This window comes from Aptenodytes patagonicus, chromosome 27, assembly GCF_965638725.1.
Source record: "Aptenodytes patagonicus chromosome 27, bAptPat1.pri.cur, whole genome shotgun sequence".
NCBI classification, from domain to species: domain Eukaryota; kingdom Metazoa; phylum Chordata; class Aves; order Sphenisciformes; family Spheniscidae; genus Aptenodytes; species Aptenodytes patagonicus.
In genome coordinates, this window is record NC_134975.1 from 846,814 (window position 1) to 866,707 (window position 19,894).

At 49.7% G+C, this 19,894-nt stretch overlaps 1 protein-coding gene across 1 annotated transcript; it reads right to left on the bottom strand.

The window, feature by feature from the left end:
• Positions 1-8,138: 8,138 nt before the first annotated feature.
• LOC143171406 (homeobox protein Hox-C12-like) lies at positions 8,139-9,932 on the bottom strand. The gene is made up of 2 exons (XM_076360348.1): positions 9,364-9,932; positions 8,139-8,515 (listed from the first exon to the last, which is right to left on the bottom strand). Exons 1-2 carry the CDS (start codon positions 9,926-9,928, stop codon positions 8,277-8,279), a joined length of 804 nt encoding a protein of 267 aa, XP_076216463.1. The 5' UTR covers positions 9,929-9,932; the 3' UTR covers positions 8,139-8,276.
• Positions 9,933-19,894: the final 9,962 nt, after the last annotated feature.

The following is a 19,894-nucleotide window of genomic DNA, read 5'->3' on the forward strand; positions in this document are numbered from 1 at the left end:
CCGGCAGCCCCCCAAAACCGAGCACGGCCGAGCTAAAAAAGTCATCTCGATATTGCTTGGGGTGCCCCCCTGGCAGCGGGGTGCCCGCGGGTGCGGAGGGTGAGCTGTGCTGTACTCATACCTTGCTCCACGGTTACGCACCGGAGCTCTGCACGCGTATTTCCACTCCGCGGGGTGCCCACATCCACCCACATCCCCCACACCCCCCGCATTTACTCTCGCAGATCCCCGCAACCCCATCCCACCCCCCCCGGGATTTATTTTTCAGCGAAGAAAAAAAGCCCTGGCCCACACCGCCTATGAAAATATCATTTTTTACATTATTTCTACCTTAAGATATTTTGATTCGAGGTATGTACGGCCCGTTATTTTTTTTGCTTTTCCTTTTTTTTGCCCTTCATTTTACTGGACCCGAAGCCTGCCCGACATTCCTCATCGCTACCTTGGGTCTCACACTGTACTTTTCCATACCTAATTTCTTAAATGCTTTCTCCTTTAGCAGCGTCTCGTCTCACCTCATAATAGTTTACTGGTTAATCATAAAAATAAAATGAATTTCCACACTCTCTGTAATTATCGACACTTCTCCACCCGACGTGTAGGTTTGGGAGGCGCAGGAGTGCGCTGGCTGCAAAGATGAATATTAATACGCTTTCCCTTTGAAATAAATGAATTTTGGCAAACGTTTTTATAATGAGATATCCCGACGGTTTATGTGTTCTCTGTGGCAGTGTTCGGCTAACCCAAGCCTAAAATTAAAGCACAAACTCTCTTAAAAAATTACAGGTAGATTTTTAACGCGGATTTGAGGCACAGGAGCTCGTATTCCAGCTAGACCAAAACACGGGCTAAACGTGATTTATTCTGACCGGGGGAGGTATAAGATTTCTGCATTTTTCTGGTACCAGGAAAGCATAGGGGAAAAAATATTGGATTTTCCGCACTGACAAAAGCAGGCAAAATACTTTCTTTTCAAAAATAGCCTTTTTTTTTTTTTTTTTAATCTGAAATAGGGAGAAGGGAGACACCCCCCCTCCCTTGAAGCTGCAGAGAAGGATAGTTAATACGAGATTTATTGGGGGGCGAGGGGCGCCTATCTTTATTTCCTATTTGAGCAGCATGAAAATAAAGTCACTTAATGAAGTCTGACTCTAAAAAAAAAAAAAGGAGTTTGTGGAGAGTCAACAAGACGCAGCCATTAGAAAATCCGCGCAATTTAGCCGCAGTAAGGAGTACGAGCCGGCTGATCTTTTTATCTTTCTTATCCTTTTCATCTTTATTATCACTCTTGTTAACAACACCAATGAGACTGGATACATATATCTCCTTTAAATGCAGTCATCCATGGAGCCATTGTAGTTGCTAGCTACAGATATATTAATTAATTTATTCTCTCAACAGTAAAATATTGCTGTGTCTACTTGCTACCTACCAAGCAATAAAAAAGAGGCTTTTTTTTTCCCCCCCTCTGCACTTCATTAGGCTTTACCTATAAGTTTCCATTTGAAATGATTTGCTTAAAACTAATTACTTGCAACGTACTTCATTTTCCTCTCGCGGGGTCTGGAAGGTTTCAAAGTGGGGTGGGTGGCCATATGCTGATAAATGCCGCTAATTATTCCCACTTTGTGTTTATTTTATATTTATGAACCCCCACTCGGAACCAAACCAAGGCATTCTTCGGCAACAGCGCGCTGGCATATTAATGATAAGGGGGGGGGGGGGGGGGCATGGGCCTGAAAACAGCCCCTATAACAGCACGGGGGAGGAAAGCAAACAGTTAATATATCACGGAATTAGCCAAAGGACGGAGCCTGAGCCACACGCAGACCGGGAGAAGGAAAACCGGTCCATTCTCCTCGCTTTAATGGGAATTATTATATTTATTGTTAACGGCCGTAACGCTTTAAGCTGCAGCCCTCTAAACCGCGGCGCTTTTGTCCGGTTTGGGGGACTTAGAGGGGTGGGTTGAGGCGGGAACGCGAAATATTTCCACGCGTGGACGCGGGCATCTCTCAGATGCTTGGACTGAAGCCCGAATCGTCCTCGCCCCCTGCGTGTGATGCCCACGTCGCCCGTGTCTGACCCCACCAGCACCGCGGCCCCACGGCAAGGCCCAGCAGTCCAAGGTGCCCCCCACCCTCCGACCACCCCCCCCCACTCCCCCCCAGCCGCCCCCGGCACCCACGCTCCTTTCACCTCTCTCTTTGTGCAGCTCCTTTTTGGCCAGGTCTGAAGGGCTGGAGCCCGCACAAAGCCCACGCACACCCGGGGACACCTATATGCACCCACAGCCTATAGCACGGAGTGCTATATAGGCTACGCCTTTACTCTTTATTTTGGGGGGCCTCTAGGAGAAAAAATAAAGAGTTTCCAGGTCCCTCCCCTCCAGGCAAAAGCACCAACCTGGGTGTCAGCAGCGTGGCCGGGTTTATTTCCTCCTGCACTTTTAATTCTTCCTATTTTTCCTTCTGCTCAACCACCGCCGGGGCCGCCCGGATTTGGGTGTAAAAAAAACCCCGATGTGGCTCAGAAGAAGGGGGCGGTGAGAAAATGAGGAGCGGGAGAAGAGGATTTTGGCTGCCTGCCTTGACTTTTCGGTGCTGCTCGCGGACTGCCCGATTAAACTCCGCTTAAAGCGGCTCTTAATGGCTTTGAAATGAGCCCAGCGCTAAGTCGGGTCGGGTCTTGCGGAGGGAGTTCAAAGAAATCAGAGATTTCTACAGCACAAAGGTGTCAAGGACCTATCTCCTGGCTCAGGAAAAAAAAATACCCTTTTTGTATTCCAGCTCCGCACATTATATTTCCCATATTAAGTATACGCTGAAAGTACCGAAGCGGGAATAAATCCCCAAAATTGATCCTCGCGCATTAATATTTTCTACGATTTTTGCGGTAGCTGTGAAATAGCACCTCGGTCTCTGTCATTAAGGGTAGAAATATTCCTCCCAATTAAAGAGATGAGGGTTTTCTCCCCTCGCTAACGAATTCATTTTAAGGCCGGAGCAATGAAATACGCTGCTGAATAAAAGAAACCGGCCCAGAAATAATACGGATTTTATGGCGAAGCAACAATTTGTTCTATCCGCTCGCTGGCAATAAATAAGTTTTATCTATTTTCGTGAGTGTTTGAATGTCTTTGAAATCCAACTATTCCTGTTCAAGGTGAACCGACTTACAATATATACAATTTATGTCACCCTGTAGCACTCAGACCCGTTAGGCATAATTCCTCCTCTTGCCCATTTTCCTGCCAGATTGGCGCAGGGACAGAGGAGGAAGGAAATAAAAGTGTATAAAAGTCAAACCTTGAGTTTGCTTGCACAAGATACGTACACATATATTCTCCTGGAGCAGGAGAAACAGAGGGAAAGCGTGTGCGCCCCTGTCAAACAAAATGAAAGACAAAGTTAAAAAAAAAAAAAAAGAAAAAGGAACTACGACAGGAAAAACGTGAGTTTTCACCCTGCAGAAACCCCAAGCCCTGCGGATTTCCCCAACTACCGCTTCTTCATATCCCCAAACTTAAATCCCTCCGGAGGGGTGGTCGGGGTTTGCTGCTGGAAGGAGCAGAAGTGGGGCCCGTTCCTACAGAAATATTTGCTTTCCTCCTTCCTCCTCTCCTGTCCAAATCAAGCGTCTCCTGGGAAAAAAAAAAAATAAAATAAATGAAACTGCTCAGGACTGGATCAATCCTGGTGTAATTTTGGAAGCCCCCAAGTGCACCCACCCTGCGTTGGGGAATCCCGCCTGAGGAAGCGGGGAGAAATGTATGGATTTATCTTAATTGTGTGTTTTTCGCAGAATTGGCTCCATCAGGCTGAGGCTCGGGGCAGCGGCTCCCAGTGTGCCCAGGCTGGACGGTGGGCTGAGCTGGGGGCTCCGGGGCTTGGGGCTGGATGCGGCCGGGACTGGGGGAAGGACCACAGCCCCCACCGTGGTTTTCTTCGGCATTTCTTTAATAAAAATCCCCTTACCGATCTTCTACACGCTTCCCCCCCCCCCCCCCCCCCCGGCCTCTGCGAAGCCTACGGCATCTCACCCCGAAAGGAAAAAGCAGAAAATCCATTATCTATAAATATCCGCTTGGAGAGAGATCGAGGAAATCATAATCTAATTTATTTAAATTGGCCTGACGGGGTTATTTTTTCCTCTTGTTAAATGAATTTGCTGCGAATTTACGCCGAAGAAACGCAATAACGCTGGTCCTCATAACCATAACCATAACAATGAGCATCAACGTGCCCGCATCTAAACCCAGCCTAATATATTCCCAATTTAAGAGCCGCGCTTCCACGTCTCGTTCCCATCTTAAAGTCAGAGCCAGGATTTCTCTGGCGTTCCTCTGGCTCCTGCATCTATAAGGAAGCCCATCCACACCCGGCATTCCCATATGTACATAGGGACCGTGGGAGCCCCTTGGGCAGGGCGCTGCTTCCAGGAGAGGTGTAGTCCCCCTGTACCCTCCACCAGAGACAAAAGAATCCCAATTAGCCCGTATTCGAGCTTCTTTCCCCCCCCAAAAAATAGCCTCTCGGTTGAGTTTTGCTTCCAATTAATGCTCCGCGCACGAGTATAACTCATTAAAGCAGCGATTTGGAGATTAACTGAGGCTTCTTGTTTCCCCAGGATTTTTCTAATTATATTTAGAGCGATGCAGCAAGCGATATTTCTCTCCTTTTACAGCGCGTTTTACACATTCATTTAATTATTTTATATATATTTTTTTTTTACCAAAAGATGATCTGCAAGCCACAGAAGGCGAGGCTGGCTTTTTGTTGTTGTTGTTGTTGTTGCTGTTATTCTTTTATTAACCTTGCAAGTTAATACTAATTTTAAATAGTAAACAGTAAATCACCGAGTAGATGTTTGGTCAATTTTATTTATTATCAAGAAATCACATAATAATACATTTTTTTTATTATTATTATTATTATTATTATTATTATTATTGTGAAGCGACTTTTTACATGACTATATAAAGCCAGAACGTGCTATAACAGACATTTGCATAGCCCCTACATAGAATAGCTTGAGGTAAGAAACATTACATATGGACTATACTGCGAAGGATGCATATTAACAACCGCGATAACCTCGACTAGGGGATACAAGCAGAAAAAACGATACCACGTACACGGAGAACAAACACAGAACAAACAGAAATCTCACCGACCCGCCTTTTTAAAGCAATCTGGAAGAGAATATTGCATATATTTTCATTTTTCTTCGGTATTTTCTCGGGGGGTTGCTGCTGGTGTCTTGGCCTTTGTGTTGGGGAGGACGGTGGGTTGGTGGTGGGTTGGGTTTTTTTTTTCGGGGGATCCAAGTGCCCCTCGGTGGGTGAAGAATAACGAAACGGATCGATTTGTTTTTTGGGGATGGCGGGATTGAAATCCAACACAACATTTCTGACATCTCACCGTAACTCACCCTCATTTCTACCTTCCTCCAAATCCAGCCTCCGTCCCCACCGCTGCCTCATTGCGGGGGGGGGGGGGGGGAGAGCCGGGGGGGGGGGGGGGGGGGCGCGACTGGGAGCTCAGCTCAGCAAAACCCGCGTGGATTTGGTCCTTTTTTTCCCCGTGGAATTACCACCCCCCTGGTCCCCACGACACTGCACAGCCCGAAGTCACCCTCCGCAGAGGCAGCTCGGCCCTGCGACACAGCGACACGAGGTGCTCTGAAAGCACCCAAAGCTACAACTCCCCCCCCCCCCCCCCCAAATCTCCCCCCACAACCGCCCCCCAAAACTCCCCAAGACATTGCGTTCCTCCACATCGCCTTCCTCTTTTAATTGCACATGGTTGAGCCGGAGCACCTGGAGATATATCTCTATATATGTGTGTTTTAACACATCCTAGGCTTTATTGCACAGCATCGCGACAGGCGATACCCTCCGCGGCGGCTCTTTTGTGTGGGAGGAGGGGGCAAAAGGGGACCCTCGCCCAGAAGCCAGCATTGAAGGAGGAGATGGGGGGTCTTTCTTTGCAAAAACAAGTGGAAGGAAATAAAGCTGTGACATTTCACGGGTTGGGAATTTAAAAAAAAAAAAAAAAAGGGGGGGGGGAAGAAGGGGAAGCAGCCGGGGAAGGGATGGGGATGAAGGGAGGAGGGTCTGCTGGATGCTCCCGCAGAAATAAAGCTGAAGGAAAAGGCTCATTTCAGCCCAGGCAGGGATTTTTTTTTTTTTTTTTTTTTTTTTTTTTAAGGAGTCGGCTCCATCCTTTGCAGCTCGTAAATAAAAGCATTCCTCGGCGCTGCTGGTCATGACCATGAACGCGGGGAAGCGGGAGCACGTGGTGAGCATCCAGACTTCCCAGAAAACGCTGCTTTGCCATAAAATTAATCCCCCCTCCGATATAAAACGAATGGAGCAAAGCGCGGCGTGGCAAAGCACCGGGCTGCAGCACCGCCGCCCCCCTCTTCCCCTTCAGCCTGAATTAAAAATGCCTATTTTTTTTTTCCTTTTTCTCCTGAATTACGATTTCCCATGCAGGCAAAGCTCCCCGGGGCCCTAAACCTGCTGCTCCCCCCGTCCTAACACCCCCCCCCCCCCGCCCCGACCCTCGCCTCGCTTCCCCCCGACCTAAAAGTGCCTCGAACACGGACCCGACAAGGAATCACAAAAATTGGTGGGTTTTCTCCAGAAAATCCGGGCGCACGTACAAAGAAAACGTGTCGCATCCTACCAGGCCCCTCTCTACTGCCCTGAAAGGGAAAAAGCCAGGCAGGGTTTTAGGGGGGGGACCCCCCCCCCCCCTCCACAAAGACCGAAACCTCTTCTTGAAGACGGGGCTGTCTCCGTTTGCAGCCGGCAGGACTTTTTAGGGAGGTAAAGAAAGCGTCGCCCCCGCTAGAAACCTGCAGGTTTTTACCCTGATGGGCAGCTGGGGAAGGGAGAAACGGGGTGAAGGAGATCTCTTTCCTCTTAAAAACCCCACCATCTCCCCTTTTTAATTGAGAAAATCGCACCCAGGCGACAAAGCGCATCACCCGCGTTACCCCAGGGAGGAGAGATGCGCCTCGCTCAGACTCCAACAGGCTGTTGTCACCGGAGGGTACAAAAAAAGGATTTTTTTCTACCTGTTTTCCTACCTTGTCATCAATAAACGCAGCAAAACAGCACACATACTCCGTCAGCAGAGCTGTTGCAAAGAAACATCTCTTTTTTTTTTCTTTTTTTTCTTTTTTTTCTTTTTTTTTAAGAGGAAGGGTATAATTTTGGGGTAGTGCAGAGAAACTCTGTGAATTCAGAGAGAGAGAAAAAAAAAAAAATCTCCGAAAGGCTCAGTTTACATAGAAGGAAATTCAGATTTTTTTTTTTCCTGGGAGGGTTTTCTAGGGGGGTGTGCGCGCGCGTTTTCCTTCTCCTTGTGACATTCTGGCGTTGAGGACAACACCACCGCCTCGTATCTATAGGGACATAGTGTGATACACATACCTCATATATTATATAGATATATACCATATACACCGGATATATACACAGCCTTTGTCTCTCGCCTCTTCCTAGAGATCCTGGTTCAGCCTAGAGATACCGATCAGCCGCAAAGCCTCAATTTAGACTGAGAAAAACACATCTTGGGTCACACCGTGCACCGAAAAAAAAAGCATCTTCCATAAGGATGCGGGGCCGGTCCTTTAAGACGACGTACCCCATCCCCGTCCCTAATTTTTTTCCCCTATTCCTTTCTTTTTGCTATTTTTTCCCCTCCCGCCTTCCCGCTAAACACCAAACCAGCCCCAAACCCTGCGTGGCAGCCCGGGAGAGGGTCCAGGATCCACCCGCATCGCCCCCAACCCCGGTCTCGCCGCCAGCCGAAGCCGGGCGGGGGTGGAGGGCGGGGGGGGGGGGGGGGGGAGCGGGAGCGGCGGCCCCCGACGGCCCCGACGGTGCCCGGCGCTGCACGGAGACCCTACCTGTGCTGCTGGCAAAGGAAAAGCGGCTAAAGTCGCGCTCAAAACCTCCCCTTCAGCCCGCCGAGCATCTCTGGAAGCCGTCTGTCCCCCCGCGGTCCCGGCGGAGAAGATGCATCGTTATTATATTTTGTTTTTTTTTTTCTCGCTGTCGGGTTTCATATTTTAAGGGAAACTGGTTATTTAATAATATTATTTCTTTATTCATTGATTTCTGGGTAGGGAGGGGTGGGGGGGTTAAGAGTGATCAGGTAAAGTCCTCGGGTGAACGCTAGAAAGTCTATGTGGGGTTTTTTTTGTTGGTTTTTTGTTTGTTTGTTTGTTTTTTAACACCCGACACGGACGCTTTTAAAACTTTAAAAGAAAGAAAGGGCTTGCTCTCTCAGAAGGAGTCTTTTCTTTTTCATGCGCCGGTTCTGGAACCAGATCTTCACCTGCTGGTCGCTCAGGTTTAATCGGTCTGAGAGCTCCCTCCTTCTTTGGCGAGTAATGAATTCATTGACCATAAACTCCCCTTCCAGCTCTGCCAGCTGCAGCTTGGAATAGGGTTTTCGTTTTTTCCGGGACCGTGTGTGCATCGGGTACCAAGGAGCACCTGGCAAAGGGGGAGCGAGAGTTGAGCACTTGGCAAGGGGAGAAATAATAATAATAATAATAAAAAAAAGCCCTCCTCTTTAAAAAAAGGGGCGCCCCCAGCACCCCTTTCTGCAGCTCTCTGGTGGCCCCCCTGTCCCCAGGGTCCCCCGCTGTTCTGGCCGTGGGTGCTTAGGGATGCTCCCAGCTGCCTCCCAGGGCCACGGGTGTTGCGTGGGGCGGGCACAGGAGGCAGAGGAAGGGAAAGGTAGGCGCGTTATAACCGGGGCACGGAGCAAAGGCCGGGCAGGGAACGGGCGACAAACCTGGGACCCCCCCCGGGCAGGGCTCCACCGCCTCTCCGGCCCTGCTAAGAGCGAGAAACCTCCACCCCAATGCCACCTCTGAAGGCTGCGGGTTGTTTTCTTTTTTTTAAGCATCCTCCCCCCCCCTCTTCTCCCCCCATTCCCTCGGGCAGACACACCTCTGCGATGTCCCCAAAAAGCTCCTGGACGCTCCGCCAGCCCTCCGCGCCGGGCAGGGATGCGCAACCACTTCCCTTCTCTGCGTCTCTCTCTCTCTCTCTCTTTCTCTCTCTCTTTTTTTTTATGGGATATTTACATGTTTATAGCCTTTTCTTTTAAAAGAAGCACCACCTAATAAAACATTAGGGATTTCGGTGCTACCCCTAGTGGTCTCGGCACACATAGACACGCCGCTTCCCATCGCCGAGCCCATGAATTACACCACGGAGGAACCCCAAGCCGGCAAGTTTCCAAGCAAACCCCCCACACACACCCACCCCCCCAACACGACCGGATCCAGCCCCGAGACACCCCCCCACCCCCCACCCCCTTTCCCGGGTCTTACCACCGGTGCCTAAAGTGCCGCCTTGGTTCAGGGGGGACACCAAACCCCCCGCTTCTCCGGCCGTGCCTTTATTCCCTTCGTTGAGCAAGGAAGAGCTGGAGTCTGACTCCAAGGACTGGCAGGACGGAGGGTCGTGGGGCACCGCCTCGCTGGTCGGATAGTCATATTTGCTGAAATTGCCCCCCATGCCATTGGGGAGGCTGGATTCGAGGGGCAGCAAGGCACTGTCCCTGCCCCTCTCCTCCCTCTTCAGCCCGGCGGTTTCGGAGCAGGTTTCCCGGTAATAACATTTGCTTTCCTCCACCCGGGCGAGGTCGCAGGCTCTACCGAAGGAAGGGTTAATGGAGACGGGGCTGCTCAGGTAGGGTTGAGGGTACCCGTTGCAGGGTTCCGAGGATGCCCAGGGCAGGGAGCAGACGTTATCCCGTCGGGGGTAGGAGAGGGAAGGCAAACCGGGCAGCTGCCCTCCGGAGGCGCGGAAATTAGGGAAGTAGAAAGTGTCTCCCGTGTGGATGTTCACCAGAGGTCCCACAAAGCCGGGATTAAGGAGGTTGTGCTCGCCCATTTCCGCGGGCCTGACCGAAAGCTTCTACTTTATTGCTATCTGACATTAAACATAGTTAAACCGACGGCTCGGCCCCATTGGTCCGGGGGGGTCACGTGAGCCCCAAATTGCGCTGGGAGGGGGGGGGGGGGCCCTCCCCTCCCCTGGCAGCCGAGACAAAACACAACAGCAAGTTCCGCCTTTTTACGCCTTTTCTCCCCCCCCCCCCCCCCCCCGGGGCCTTCTTCACCCCCCTCCCAATCATAAAAAATCATAAAAAAATCCCATAAAGCATTTTATTAAAAAAAAAAAAAAAAAAAAAAAAAAAAGCGACGGCTCCCGGCGCTGGCTTGAGAACCGCGAAGCGCCCTGAAATGTCATATTTAGCATAAAATAATCGATAGGCGAGGGTTTTGCCCCAAAACCGCTGCGCGCCCCTCCCCCGGCAACACTTCGGGGCCCTCCACCATCTGCAAAAGCGAGGCTGATTCTCATTAATTAGCTCCTTTATTAACTAAAACAGTTCGAATTTACAATATCTCCCCAATAAATTACTATTAGATATTGTGTCATATAAAGTTTACGGGCTTTTTAAGGAGACGAATGATGGTGCCCGCAACAGGCTCATATTTACACGCGGCGGGATGGGAGACTTGGAGGCTATTTGCGACCTTTTCTACTCTTTTTTTTAATTATTATTATTATTATCATCGCTTTTTCCCCCTCCTCTGGGACTAGGTGGCTTTGTCGTGGGCTGGGGAAGTGCAGCCTCTTCCCAGGCCCTTGCCACTCTCCCAAGAAGGGATGGAAGATTTTTTTTAACTATCCTCAATTGCTTTTATTAATGATCTGTGTCGAATAAAGCAGCCAGAAGAACACGGCTATATATAGCCTTAATTTACCCGGTATATATTCCATATGCGCCAAGGCGCGCACACACATATAGAATAAGTGTTCAAACCTTTTTTTTTTTGCTTCCTTTCTGGGAAAGAATACAAATCGATGTCCTCCCCCCCCCATTTCTTTGGTCCCCACCGCTGGAAACAGAAGTGTATACACACACACACACACACACACACGCACACACGCGCGGAGCTGGTTCCTCGCCACCTTATAGCAATATATTCTGCCCTCGTAACACTACAGAGCTCTTCTTCCCTCCCACCCATCGTCTTCTCCTGGTCACACTGAGAAGAGCCGCTGCAAAGGAATACAAGGGACGGGGGAAAAAAAAAAAAAAAATCAATATTGGCTTCTTTCAGTGCAAAATAAATACGTTGGGGGAAGGAAAAAAAAAAACCCCACACAACTGGAAAAGGTGCATTGTATGGAAACCGGGAACACGCAGAGACATTCCAAGGTGTTTTATGTTAGATTATTTTTCTGGGGTGGTTTTTTCCTCTCTTTTTTTTTTCCCCTTGCTCCTCCCCCCCCCCCTTTTTTTTTTTTATTTTGTAAGAAGCCAAAATGCCCACCTCGTTTGCTGGATTTTTGCATGGCTTTGCATTCCTCCCTGCCTTAAGCAACTCCCAAGCGCTCCCCTTGCCAGGTTGACTCTGCAAAGTACCGTAAATATTCCTGTAGAGGTAAAACCCCTGCGCGGGGGCGGAGGCGCTCCGCGGAGGCTGAGCCGGGCGGGTGCAGCCGCACCTCCCCAACCGCTGCCTTTCCAGCCAGCGGCCAACCTCCCTCTGCAATATTTTATCTATTTCTCAAACACAGAATCATTTTTTCCTCGCCTGGCAAAACACTGGGGCTGCAGCTAAGCCCCCTCCCAGCCCCGCAAGAAAAATCCGGCGCCAATAAAACAACTCATTTAGGTGTTTTTTTTCGTCTTCCGTGGACAGCTCCTGAAGGTGGAAAACCTATTTTCCGTATTTCCCATCCCTCTCTCTCCCTGGCACCTCTGTGGATACGCTACGTACATACCTTGCAGAGATACGTGCATACCTTCCTACACGCTTTGCCTGCGAAGGAAGAAATACGACTGCCAGAAATATTTTGCTAGAATGAAAGTTTAGCACTCTTTTTTTTTTTTTTTTTTTTCTTTTTTTTTAAAACCTTGCCAAGGAATTTTTCTCCCTGCAGGTATAAGTGAGAAAGCTGCTCGCGATTTCTCCAGGAGTGTCTTCTCGCTGCAGAAGAAGCGCTCGCAACGCTGGGCAAGCGTGGAGGGGAATAGTTTATATAAAAATGAGCACGTGATCCCCGGAGGTTGCCATCTGAATTGGCTTTGTTTGCTGTTTTTTTTTAAAGAAAACCCTTCCTCTACCTTGCTCTTTTCTTTGCAAAATTCCCCATATAAGACGTGCCCGGGTGCCGCACGGCTTTGTTTTCCGCCGGACCTTGGCAATGTACATTTTTGCTTCCGAGGAGTCGCGGGGTATTTGGGGCTTTCCCTCTTTCTTCAGTTCGATTTTTCGCAGGGCGAAACAAAAGAGAAATTAATAACGTTTCACGTTTACCTCCGAGGAAACATTTGGGGAGGCAGCGGCAGGGCTGAGCTGAGGAGCAAGTGAAGCACAAACCGGGCGCTGGAGTCCTGCGGGGAGGGATAATGTCAGCATGGGAATCACAGCAAGGGAGAGGGAGAAAAGCACCCCCGGTTCCCTTATTTATTCTTTTTTTTTTTCTTCCCCAGAGCTGGGAAATGCTACAGCCGTGCTCAGAAATATATTAAGCCACGCACAGCGTGGAGAGCAACTCCCGGCTCTTTGGTGGCCTGGAATGGGGCTCCCCAGCTCAGCGCTGCTCCCGCTGCAAGCAGGCAGCAGGTCCAAGGAAGGGGAAGAAAAAAATAGAAATCCTAAGGGCCCTCAAGCAAAGCTGCCGCGTTTCCCCGGGAATTTCTTCCCCGTTAAAAAAAATGCATTTCCCAGTTCAGGTTGAGCGCTCGGGCTTTTCTAATGCTGAGCGCAGGCTGAGCGGTGCTTAAAAATGAAAGCCTGAGCCGAGTCCTCCTGCTTGGGGCACTGGCACCGCTGGCTTAGGCAGCCTCCTTCGCGCACAACCCACCCCGAGCGCCGGCTCTCCAAAAATACATCCCGATTTCTACCCTATAATGCTTTGACCTTTTTTTTCCCCCGCGGCGTTCCTTCCCCCCCCAAAAAGTTGCCCAGCCCAGCAAAAAAAAACCCTCTGAGCTTTTCCCCATTTGCTGGAATCCCAGTTTTCAGGTAGAGAGACCTTTTCGACGCCGATATTTAATAATCCTCGGGGAGGGTTTATTTTTTTCCCACCTCCGCAAGTTACAGAGGCAGCCTTCGGGAAATGCTGGTGGGAAGAAGCCGGGAGAAGCTCCCGGCCCACGGGAGCCGGGAAAAAAAACCAGCGCCCGAAAGAAAAAGAGGGAGAGAAAAAGACGCTGGAAAAGCAAGATTGCAACGTCTCAGTTCAAGGTCACTGTCTAGTGTAGTAAATAGGATCGACATCTTATGCTAATGACTGTCTCGGATGAGCATCACTCTCTGCACGGGGAAAACAACAACCCCAAGTTTTGGGTTGACTTTTCCGTGCTTCACCCTTTTTCCCCCTCTTTGGGGGATTTATCCCCGCGCTCCTCCCTTCCTCCTCTTCCCGCTTTGCGCCATCGCAACCCCTCTCTACCAAGCGTGAGAAATAAAATTTCCCCTTCCCCTCCTCCCGCATTTCATCTTCCCCCTGCGCAGCCCGCGGGGCTGAGCTCGGCTGGCGGCTCCCACTTGAACAGGCTCTTTTCTCCCCCACCCCTCCAGCCTCGTCTCTTCAAGAAATCAAAAATAAAAATAAAAAAAAAACCAAACCCCAAAATCAAATAAAATGGCCCCAGCCTAATGGCCACGGCAAAATATTTGCGTTTCGGATGGGAAAGGCTTAGCCCCACTTTCAGTTTACTCCCAGAAAAGACCGTGAAATTTAACCCTCATAGGGCAAAACCAGCCCGCAACATGTACATTGCATCTTTCTGCCTGGAAAAGGGAGGGGGGGAAAAAGCAAATTAAAAGGTCTCCTTGTGCGTGCGCAGGTTGGAAAAACAGATCCCGCCATGGCTCAGCTTTCCTGCTCAACCGAATTTCGCCCCAAATTGGTCGGGAGTTGCAAGGAGTTGCGGTGACTCGAACAAGAAGTTAGCTGCCAGGGTCAAAAAGGAAGTATTGAGAATAAATATATAGATACATGACACGGGGAATGAAATATAGACAGGCTTCGGAAAGCCCGCAGAACTTATTTCGGGGTAGCTATATATCATTGAAACCTGCCCCCGGCTACTTCTGATGTGGGAAATGCACGTCTATAGACACCTTAGAGATAGATAAGTGCACAAGGCACCTTCTGTGTATCTCTATAAGAGGGTAGTAAAACGGGATACGTAGGAGCTGGGCAAAAAAAAAAAAACCCAAAGCCCAAATCAAACCCTGGAAAAGCGGTAAATGGATGCGAATAAAAATGTCTACGACGCTTCAGCTCATCCAATGCACGAATCATCTGGGGCAGCTTTCAGTTTGGACGAAGGCAGGTCCCAGCCTCGGTGCAGGGAATAGTTAAATGCCTGATTATATTTTTCCCCAGCTTTACCAGCAGAGGATCTTCTCCTCCTATTAGGTTAATGTAAACTGATGCCTGCATCCTTTGTAAGGCAAAGGTTTAGTCCCAACTTTAGGGAAGTTCGCTCTGTCCGCCAGCTCTGTTTTGGGCGAGAAGTGGCGTTTCATACTGTAATTCCCTTGGAGGGCTGAAACCCCCCAACAACTGTAACAACAAACCAGTTAATGGTCTAGAATTCACGACTCGCGAGCAAATCGCAACTGGAGAGCCCGAAAAGCGTGATCTCACTTACTTAATGTTCCTTGTAAAGGAAGAGAAAGTGGTGGGGAGGGAAGGGAGTTTATTAAACCCACGGCTGGTCCAACTGCGGGCTGAGCCAGCTGAGCTCCCTGCCAGGCGGCAGCTTCCCCCCGAAGTGGAGGCGACAGGAGACACGACATTTTGCTGGATGTGATTCTTAAACACCCGTAAACCCGAGGGTTTCCCGAACTGTGCTGAACCACGTAGGCAAGGCAGTTTATAAGCGAGGAACCAGCAGTGCTTGCTGTAGGAGTTTGTGGGCTGTGTGTACACACACACACACCGTGTGGGCTGTCAGTGTCTTAAGAAATAATTTCTTGGCAAAGCCTGCAGAAGTCTCTTCTCTTTTGCTGCTAACAAAACAAACAAAAAAATTCGTCTCTTTTTAAGACCAGGCGCTTCCATAACAAATAGAAAGTTAACCAGCAAGAGTTATACTCACCACTGCACTGAGCACGGGGCTGCGAGAGCAGAATTCCCCCTCCAGATTAGGAAGTGATTCTTTAAAAATGCATTAGGGGGGAAAAAAAAAAAGCAAATGTGAACGAGGTAAGAAAAACAAAGGAAAAAAAAAAAAAGGGAAAAAAAAAGGGAAGAAAATGGCAGGGGAAAAAAAAAAGAGAAGGGCGAGGGAAATCCCTCCTCCGGGATTTTACCGTAAAGGCTGCGGTTGGGAAGTTATTCAAAGTCCTCGATACAAAGGAAAGAAAAGGCTAAACTTGGGAAACTTCCTTTCCAGGGCTTTATTGTTGGCCATTAGCCCGCCTGTCTAGACTTCAAATAACACCTTGTTTATCTGTAAACAGGAGCGGGAGCTGCTTGGGGCTGGCTGGTGAGGGGAAGATCAAGGGTGAGGGTCCCCTCGCTTATTATCCCCGCAGCTCGTGATGTCAAGGTCAAACAACGCCTAGTCACGGTCAAGGGTAATACAGGAGTGACGTCACGGCCTGCTGACCTAATACCCAGCGAGCTGCGGGCAGGGCGTTAATGGATAAACGAGCAAGGAGAAGAGAAACAAGCGATTCCCACTGCCATTTCCTAACGGGGGTGTGAAGAAATAAGTGGGAAAAGGTAGAAATTCATTGGATTTGTGTTCCTGGGGGGGGGTCACGCTCCGGGGGAGCTCGGCTTCCGCGCCCGCGGAACTTCAGCAGGGAAATAACGAGCTGTTCCTCGGGTTTTGGGTGCGCGCGCGCAATTTTTATTTTAATTCCTTCTCCTCCAGGCAAGTGCCTCCTCCAAAGCTCTTGGAAGAGGATGAGCAAATTTCTTGAGGTGTAGAGTGTATTTTACCCGTCTTCTGGGAAAAACAACCCGAACCCACCGTATCGAGGATCGGCAGGAAGGGTTTATCTCAAAAATTCAGTGGCGGTATTATTTTTCGCCGACCGGCCCCGAAAACTTATTTCTTTTCACCCAAACCGGCGGGATTAAAGGGAGGACCGAGCGCCCGCGGATGTGCGCGGAGGGGAAGGGGAAGGTTTGTCCGTCGGGAGCTCCCGGGTTCCCTCTCTGCCCCCGGGGGTCCAATCCTGACCTCGCCCCGCCGCCACCCCGACCCGACTCCAACCCCGACGGCGGGGGAAGACTCAGCCCCGCTTTGGGGGGGGGGCTGAACCCCGAGGTCCTGAGCACGTCGAGGACGGGCTCCCCCCTTCCCTGGGGTCTACATCCCCCCCGCCCCAAATCCCAGCCGGCACCTCAGCATCGCCCGCCCGCATCCGTGCGCCTTCCCGGCTCTCGGGCGGTGGTCCAGCCCCGAGGGGAGGACGGAGGGGTCGAGCGGCACAGAAAAATCAGGATATTTAAAAATATCGTGGGAAACGTGGGCAATGGCAGGAGATCGCCCGGTTTCACGGTCTCGCCAATATCTGCCAACCAAGACCGTCAAAAACCCTTCATGCCCTGAAGTGCAATGAATGAATTTCTTGTTTCTTCTCTGTTTTGGCGTTTGTTTTCTTCCCCCCACCCACCCCCCACCCCCTTTTAATTCTTCCCACACGAGTTGAAAGAGCGACTGACACACAAACCGACACACAGACAGCCCTCTTCCCCTCCAACAAAATTGAAAACACAATTGACAAAAACTTCCAGAATTGGAAACTCCGTGAATAACTTGGGCTCAATTACCCACATCCGTAAAGAGAGGGGGGAAAAAAAAAAGGTATTTATCCATATCCCCTCATTCCCGCCAATAACCCTCTCTCAATAACCTCACTTTCACCAATTTTTTTCCCCCCCGGAATTGGTGAAATTCAGGTACAATGGGGAAGAGTGGAGCCACAGCGAAGAGCACACTCGCTGTCGGGATGTCGGATTTGGGCTTGTCTGGAGTTGCTCCCGGGCGTTGCAGTGTCTGCACACACAGCAAGGTTTTTTTTTTTTTTTAAGAGGAAGAGCTTTTCTTTTTTTTTCTTTTTTTTTTTTTTTTTTTTTTTTTACACCCAAAACACAGGTTCTCGTGGCTTTCGTGCGTCAGGGCAGGTTTTACCAACGATTTAATCCCGCTATGGCAGCGGCGATGGGCTTCTCGAGGTATTGCGATATTTCCTAGCTGAGCGTCTTTAAAAACAACAACAACAAATTAAAATAATAAGAATTAAAGCTCTGCCGGTCCTTCCAAACCACCCAAGTTCTCCAAAATAAATGCAGAAAACACCGTCAGATCGACCCCGGGTTTCCCCGCTCATCAGCTGCGCACTCGGAGAAATCAGGGACTTGGGGGGGGGGGAGGGGGGGGGGGAGAAATCAGGGACCCCCTTTTTTTCACCCGCGCCCCCCCCCCCCCCGAAGGGATGGGGAGCTGGGAGGAGAGGATCCAGCCCCCGGTTCGCCCCATTCCCGCTATTAGACGAAGCCGCGTCCCGCCTTTCCGGAGATTTGGGGAAGCATCCAAATCCATATGGGGCTTTCCCGGCATTTCTGGTGGTGGTATGGGCTCCATAGGGCACCCTCTGTCACCGCGCTGAGCCCGCGGAGAGACGCTATACGTACCCCCCCCATGTATCTACCCTTTAGACGCACTTATGTAGCTATATGTGCACCCATACGCACACACCGGTACAGACCCTCAGCGAGCTCTCCACACCGCTTGGTAGGAGAATATAGAGGGTTGCACTTGCATATGTATATATAAATTTATATATATAACGTACGTATTATCTACGCACCATTTCGCATCATAATGTAGAGGGGTGGCACTTGCATAGAGAGATATATATATAAATTTATATAGAGAGTGTAGACACGTTGTTATATGCGGTATAGGACACGGGAACCTATATCCAGAGGTCCCCAGATCGCCTGAAGACCCAGACTTATATAAATTACACGCACAGCGTCCAGCCCCGCACACGTCCGTGTAACGTGTGTATAAACGTTATATATAAAATATATATACACGCACCCCGACGCCCAGATCATCAAAAGAAACGGACGTGCACGGTCATACGCACACGCCAGCATCTACCCTTGTACAAATGTGGATATATATTATATATATATGCACTTAGGCATGTCAGCCTGAACACCCGGCGTAGCCGGGCGCGCGTTTCGGTGGGCGCCAATGCTGATCTTGCTTTTCGTACAGCTTTATATAGCTTGTGCCCGCTCTGTCTGCCCCCGCACCATAAATACATGCACGCGCTCGATGCAAATTTAACCCGCAATAACATTGTTTTAGGTCACATCCCTTTAAAAGCCTTCCCCCCCCCCCCCCCTTCCCCTCCCCTTCCGATCATTTAACGAGGTGATTAAATCGAGCAGATATTAAGGTAGATTGTAATCCGCCTATGGAAACAATTTCCTCTCTCGTATTTCTTTCCGAGCTGGCCGGCCGGCTCGGGGCCGCGTAAGTTCCGCGGGCGCGGAGCGGGGAGGGCCGCGGCGCTGCTCGGCGGGGCGAGGGCAGGTTGGGAGATTTTTATCTGGGGCCGGAGCTGGAGTCAAACAGGTTTAGCGAAAACGCGTCCTTTGGGAGGGAGATTTAAAGAGATTAGGAGCGTCTGCGGAAAGTCATCGCGTTTTCAGCCGGGTAATTGCTGGGGGGGGGGGGGGGGGGGGAGGAAACTAAGGACAAAATAAGGAAAAAAAAGAAAAAAAAAAAAAAGAAAAAAAAATTAAAAAGCGCTCCGTTGGCTCAATTTATTTTCTCCGCTTTTTACTCCCCCTGGGAACAACCCTCCTTGGGGACACGCATCTGCCCCTCGCATCTTCCGGGGAAAGCCCTCATTAAGCGGTTTCTGCCCAAATTTGCCGGGTTTCCCCCCTTTTTTTTTCATCTTTTCCCTGCGGAGGCTCCCGCCCGGGCTGTATTTGCGGCGGTGGGGAGCGGAGGCGGCTGGAGGGAGGGATGGGAGAGGGCACAAGGGCTACAAAAGAGGTGCACAAAGAGCCTCTCCTCAAGGCAAAACGACAACAAAAAAAGATATTTATTTTTAAGAAATGTCATCTGCAGTCGGTACATATCATCTGGACACCACAATATTATATACATATACAAGACATTAAAAAAAAAAAAAAAAAAAAAAGATGCTTTTACATATCCAAAGAACACTGTCGATAATTAGCTGGTTTAGAGAGGGAAAGAAACAAACCCCAAAGACAATATTGTGCATTTTCCATCTTGTCAGCGGAGAACAGACATTCCAGTTTCATGGCAGAGATACAGAAACCCTCACGAGAACATGCCCCAAAATAGTCTCGTACAGCAACTCGCTTCCATCTGGGACCTAAAATCAGTGGTTGGGATATTTAAGCGATACGAGCAACGGTTTTCTTCCCACAATAGCAGCCTTATTTCTTATTTTCGGTCCCTAGTGCCGAGAAAATACGAAGCTGATGCACCTTTGCCATAGGTTCTCCATACATTTATACACCGGTGGGTGAAATGGCCCGAGATACGAAAGACTGGCGCGGGGGTCGGACTACACAGCGTTACAGGGCGACATCGGGAGTTCATCCCTCCTTTAGCGGAACTACACTCTTAGCTTATTAGTATTTTCTTTAAAAAATATACACAGTTTAACCTTATCGATGAATTTCTCAGAGCAAACCCGGGGTTTTCACAGTCAGAGCGGGGCAGGGGGATAAATCAAAGATGCGCTCGGTGGTTTTTTTTTTTCTTTTTTTTTTTTTTTGGGGGGGGGGGGGGGGACGCGCGTG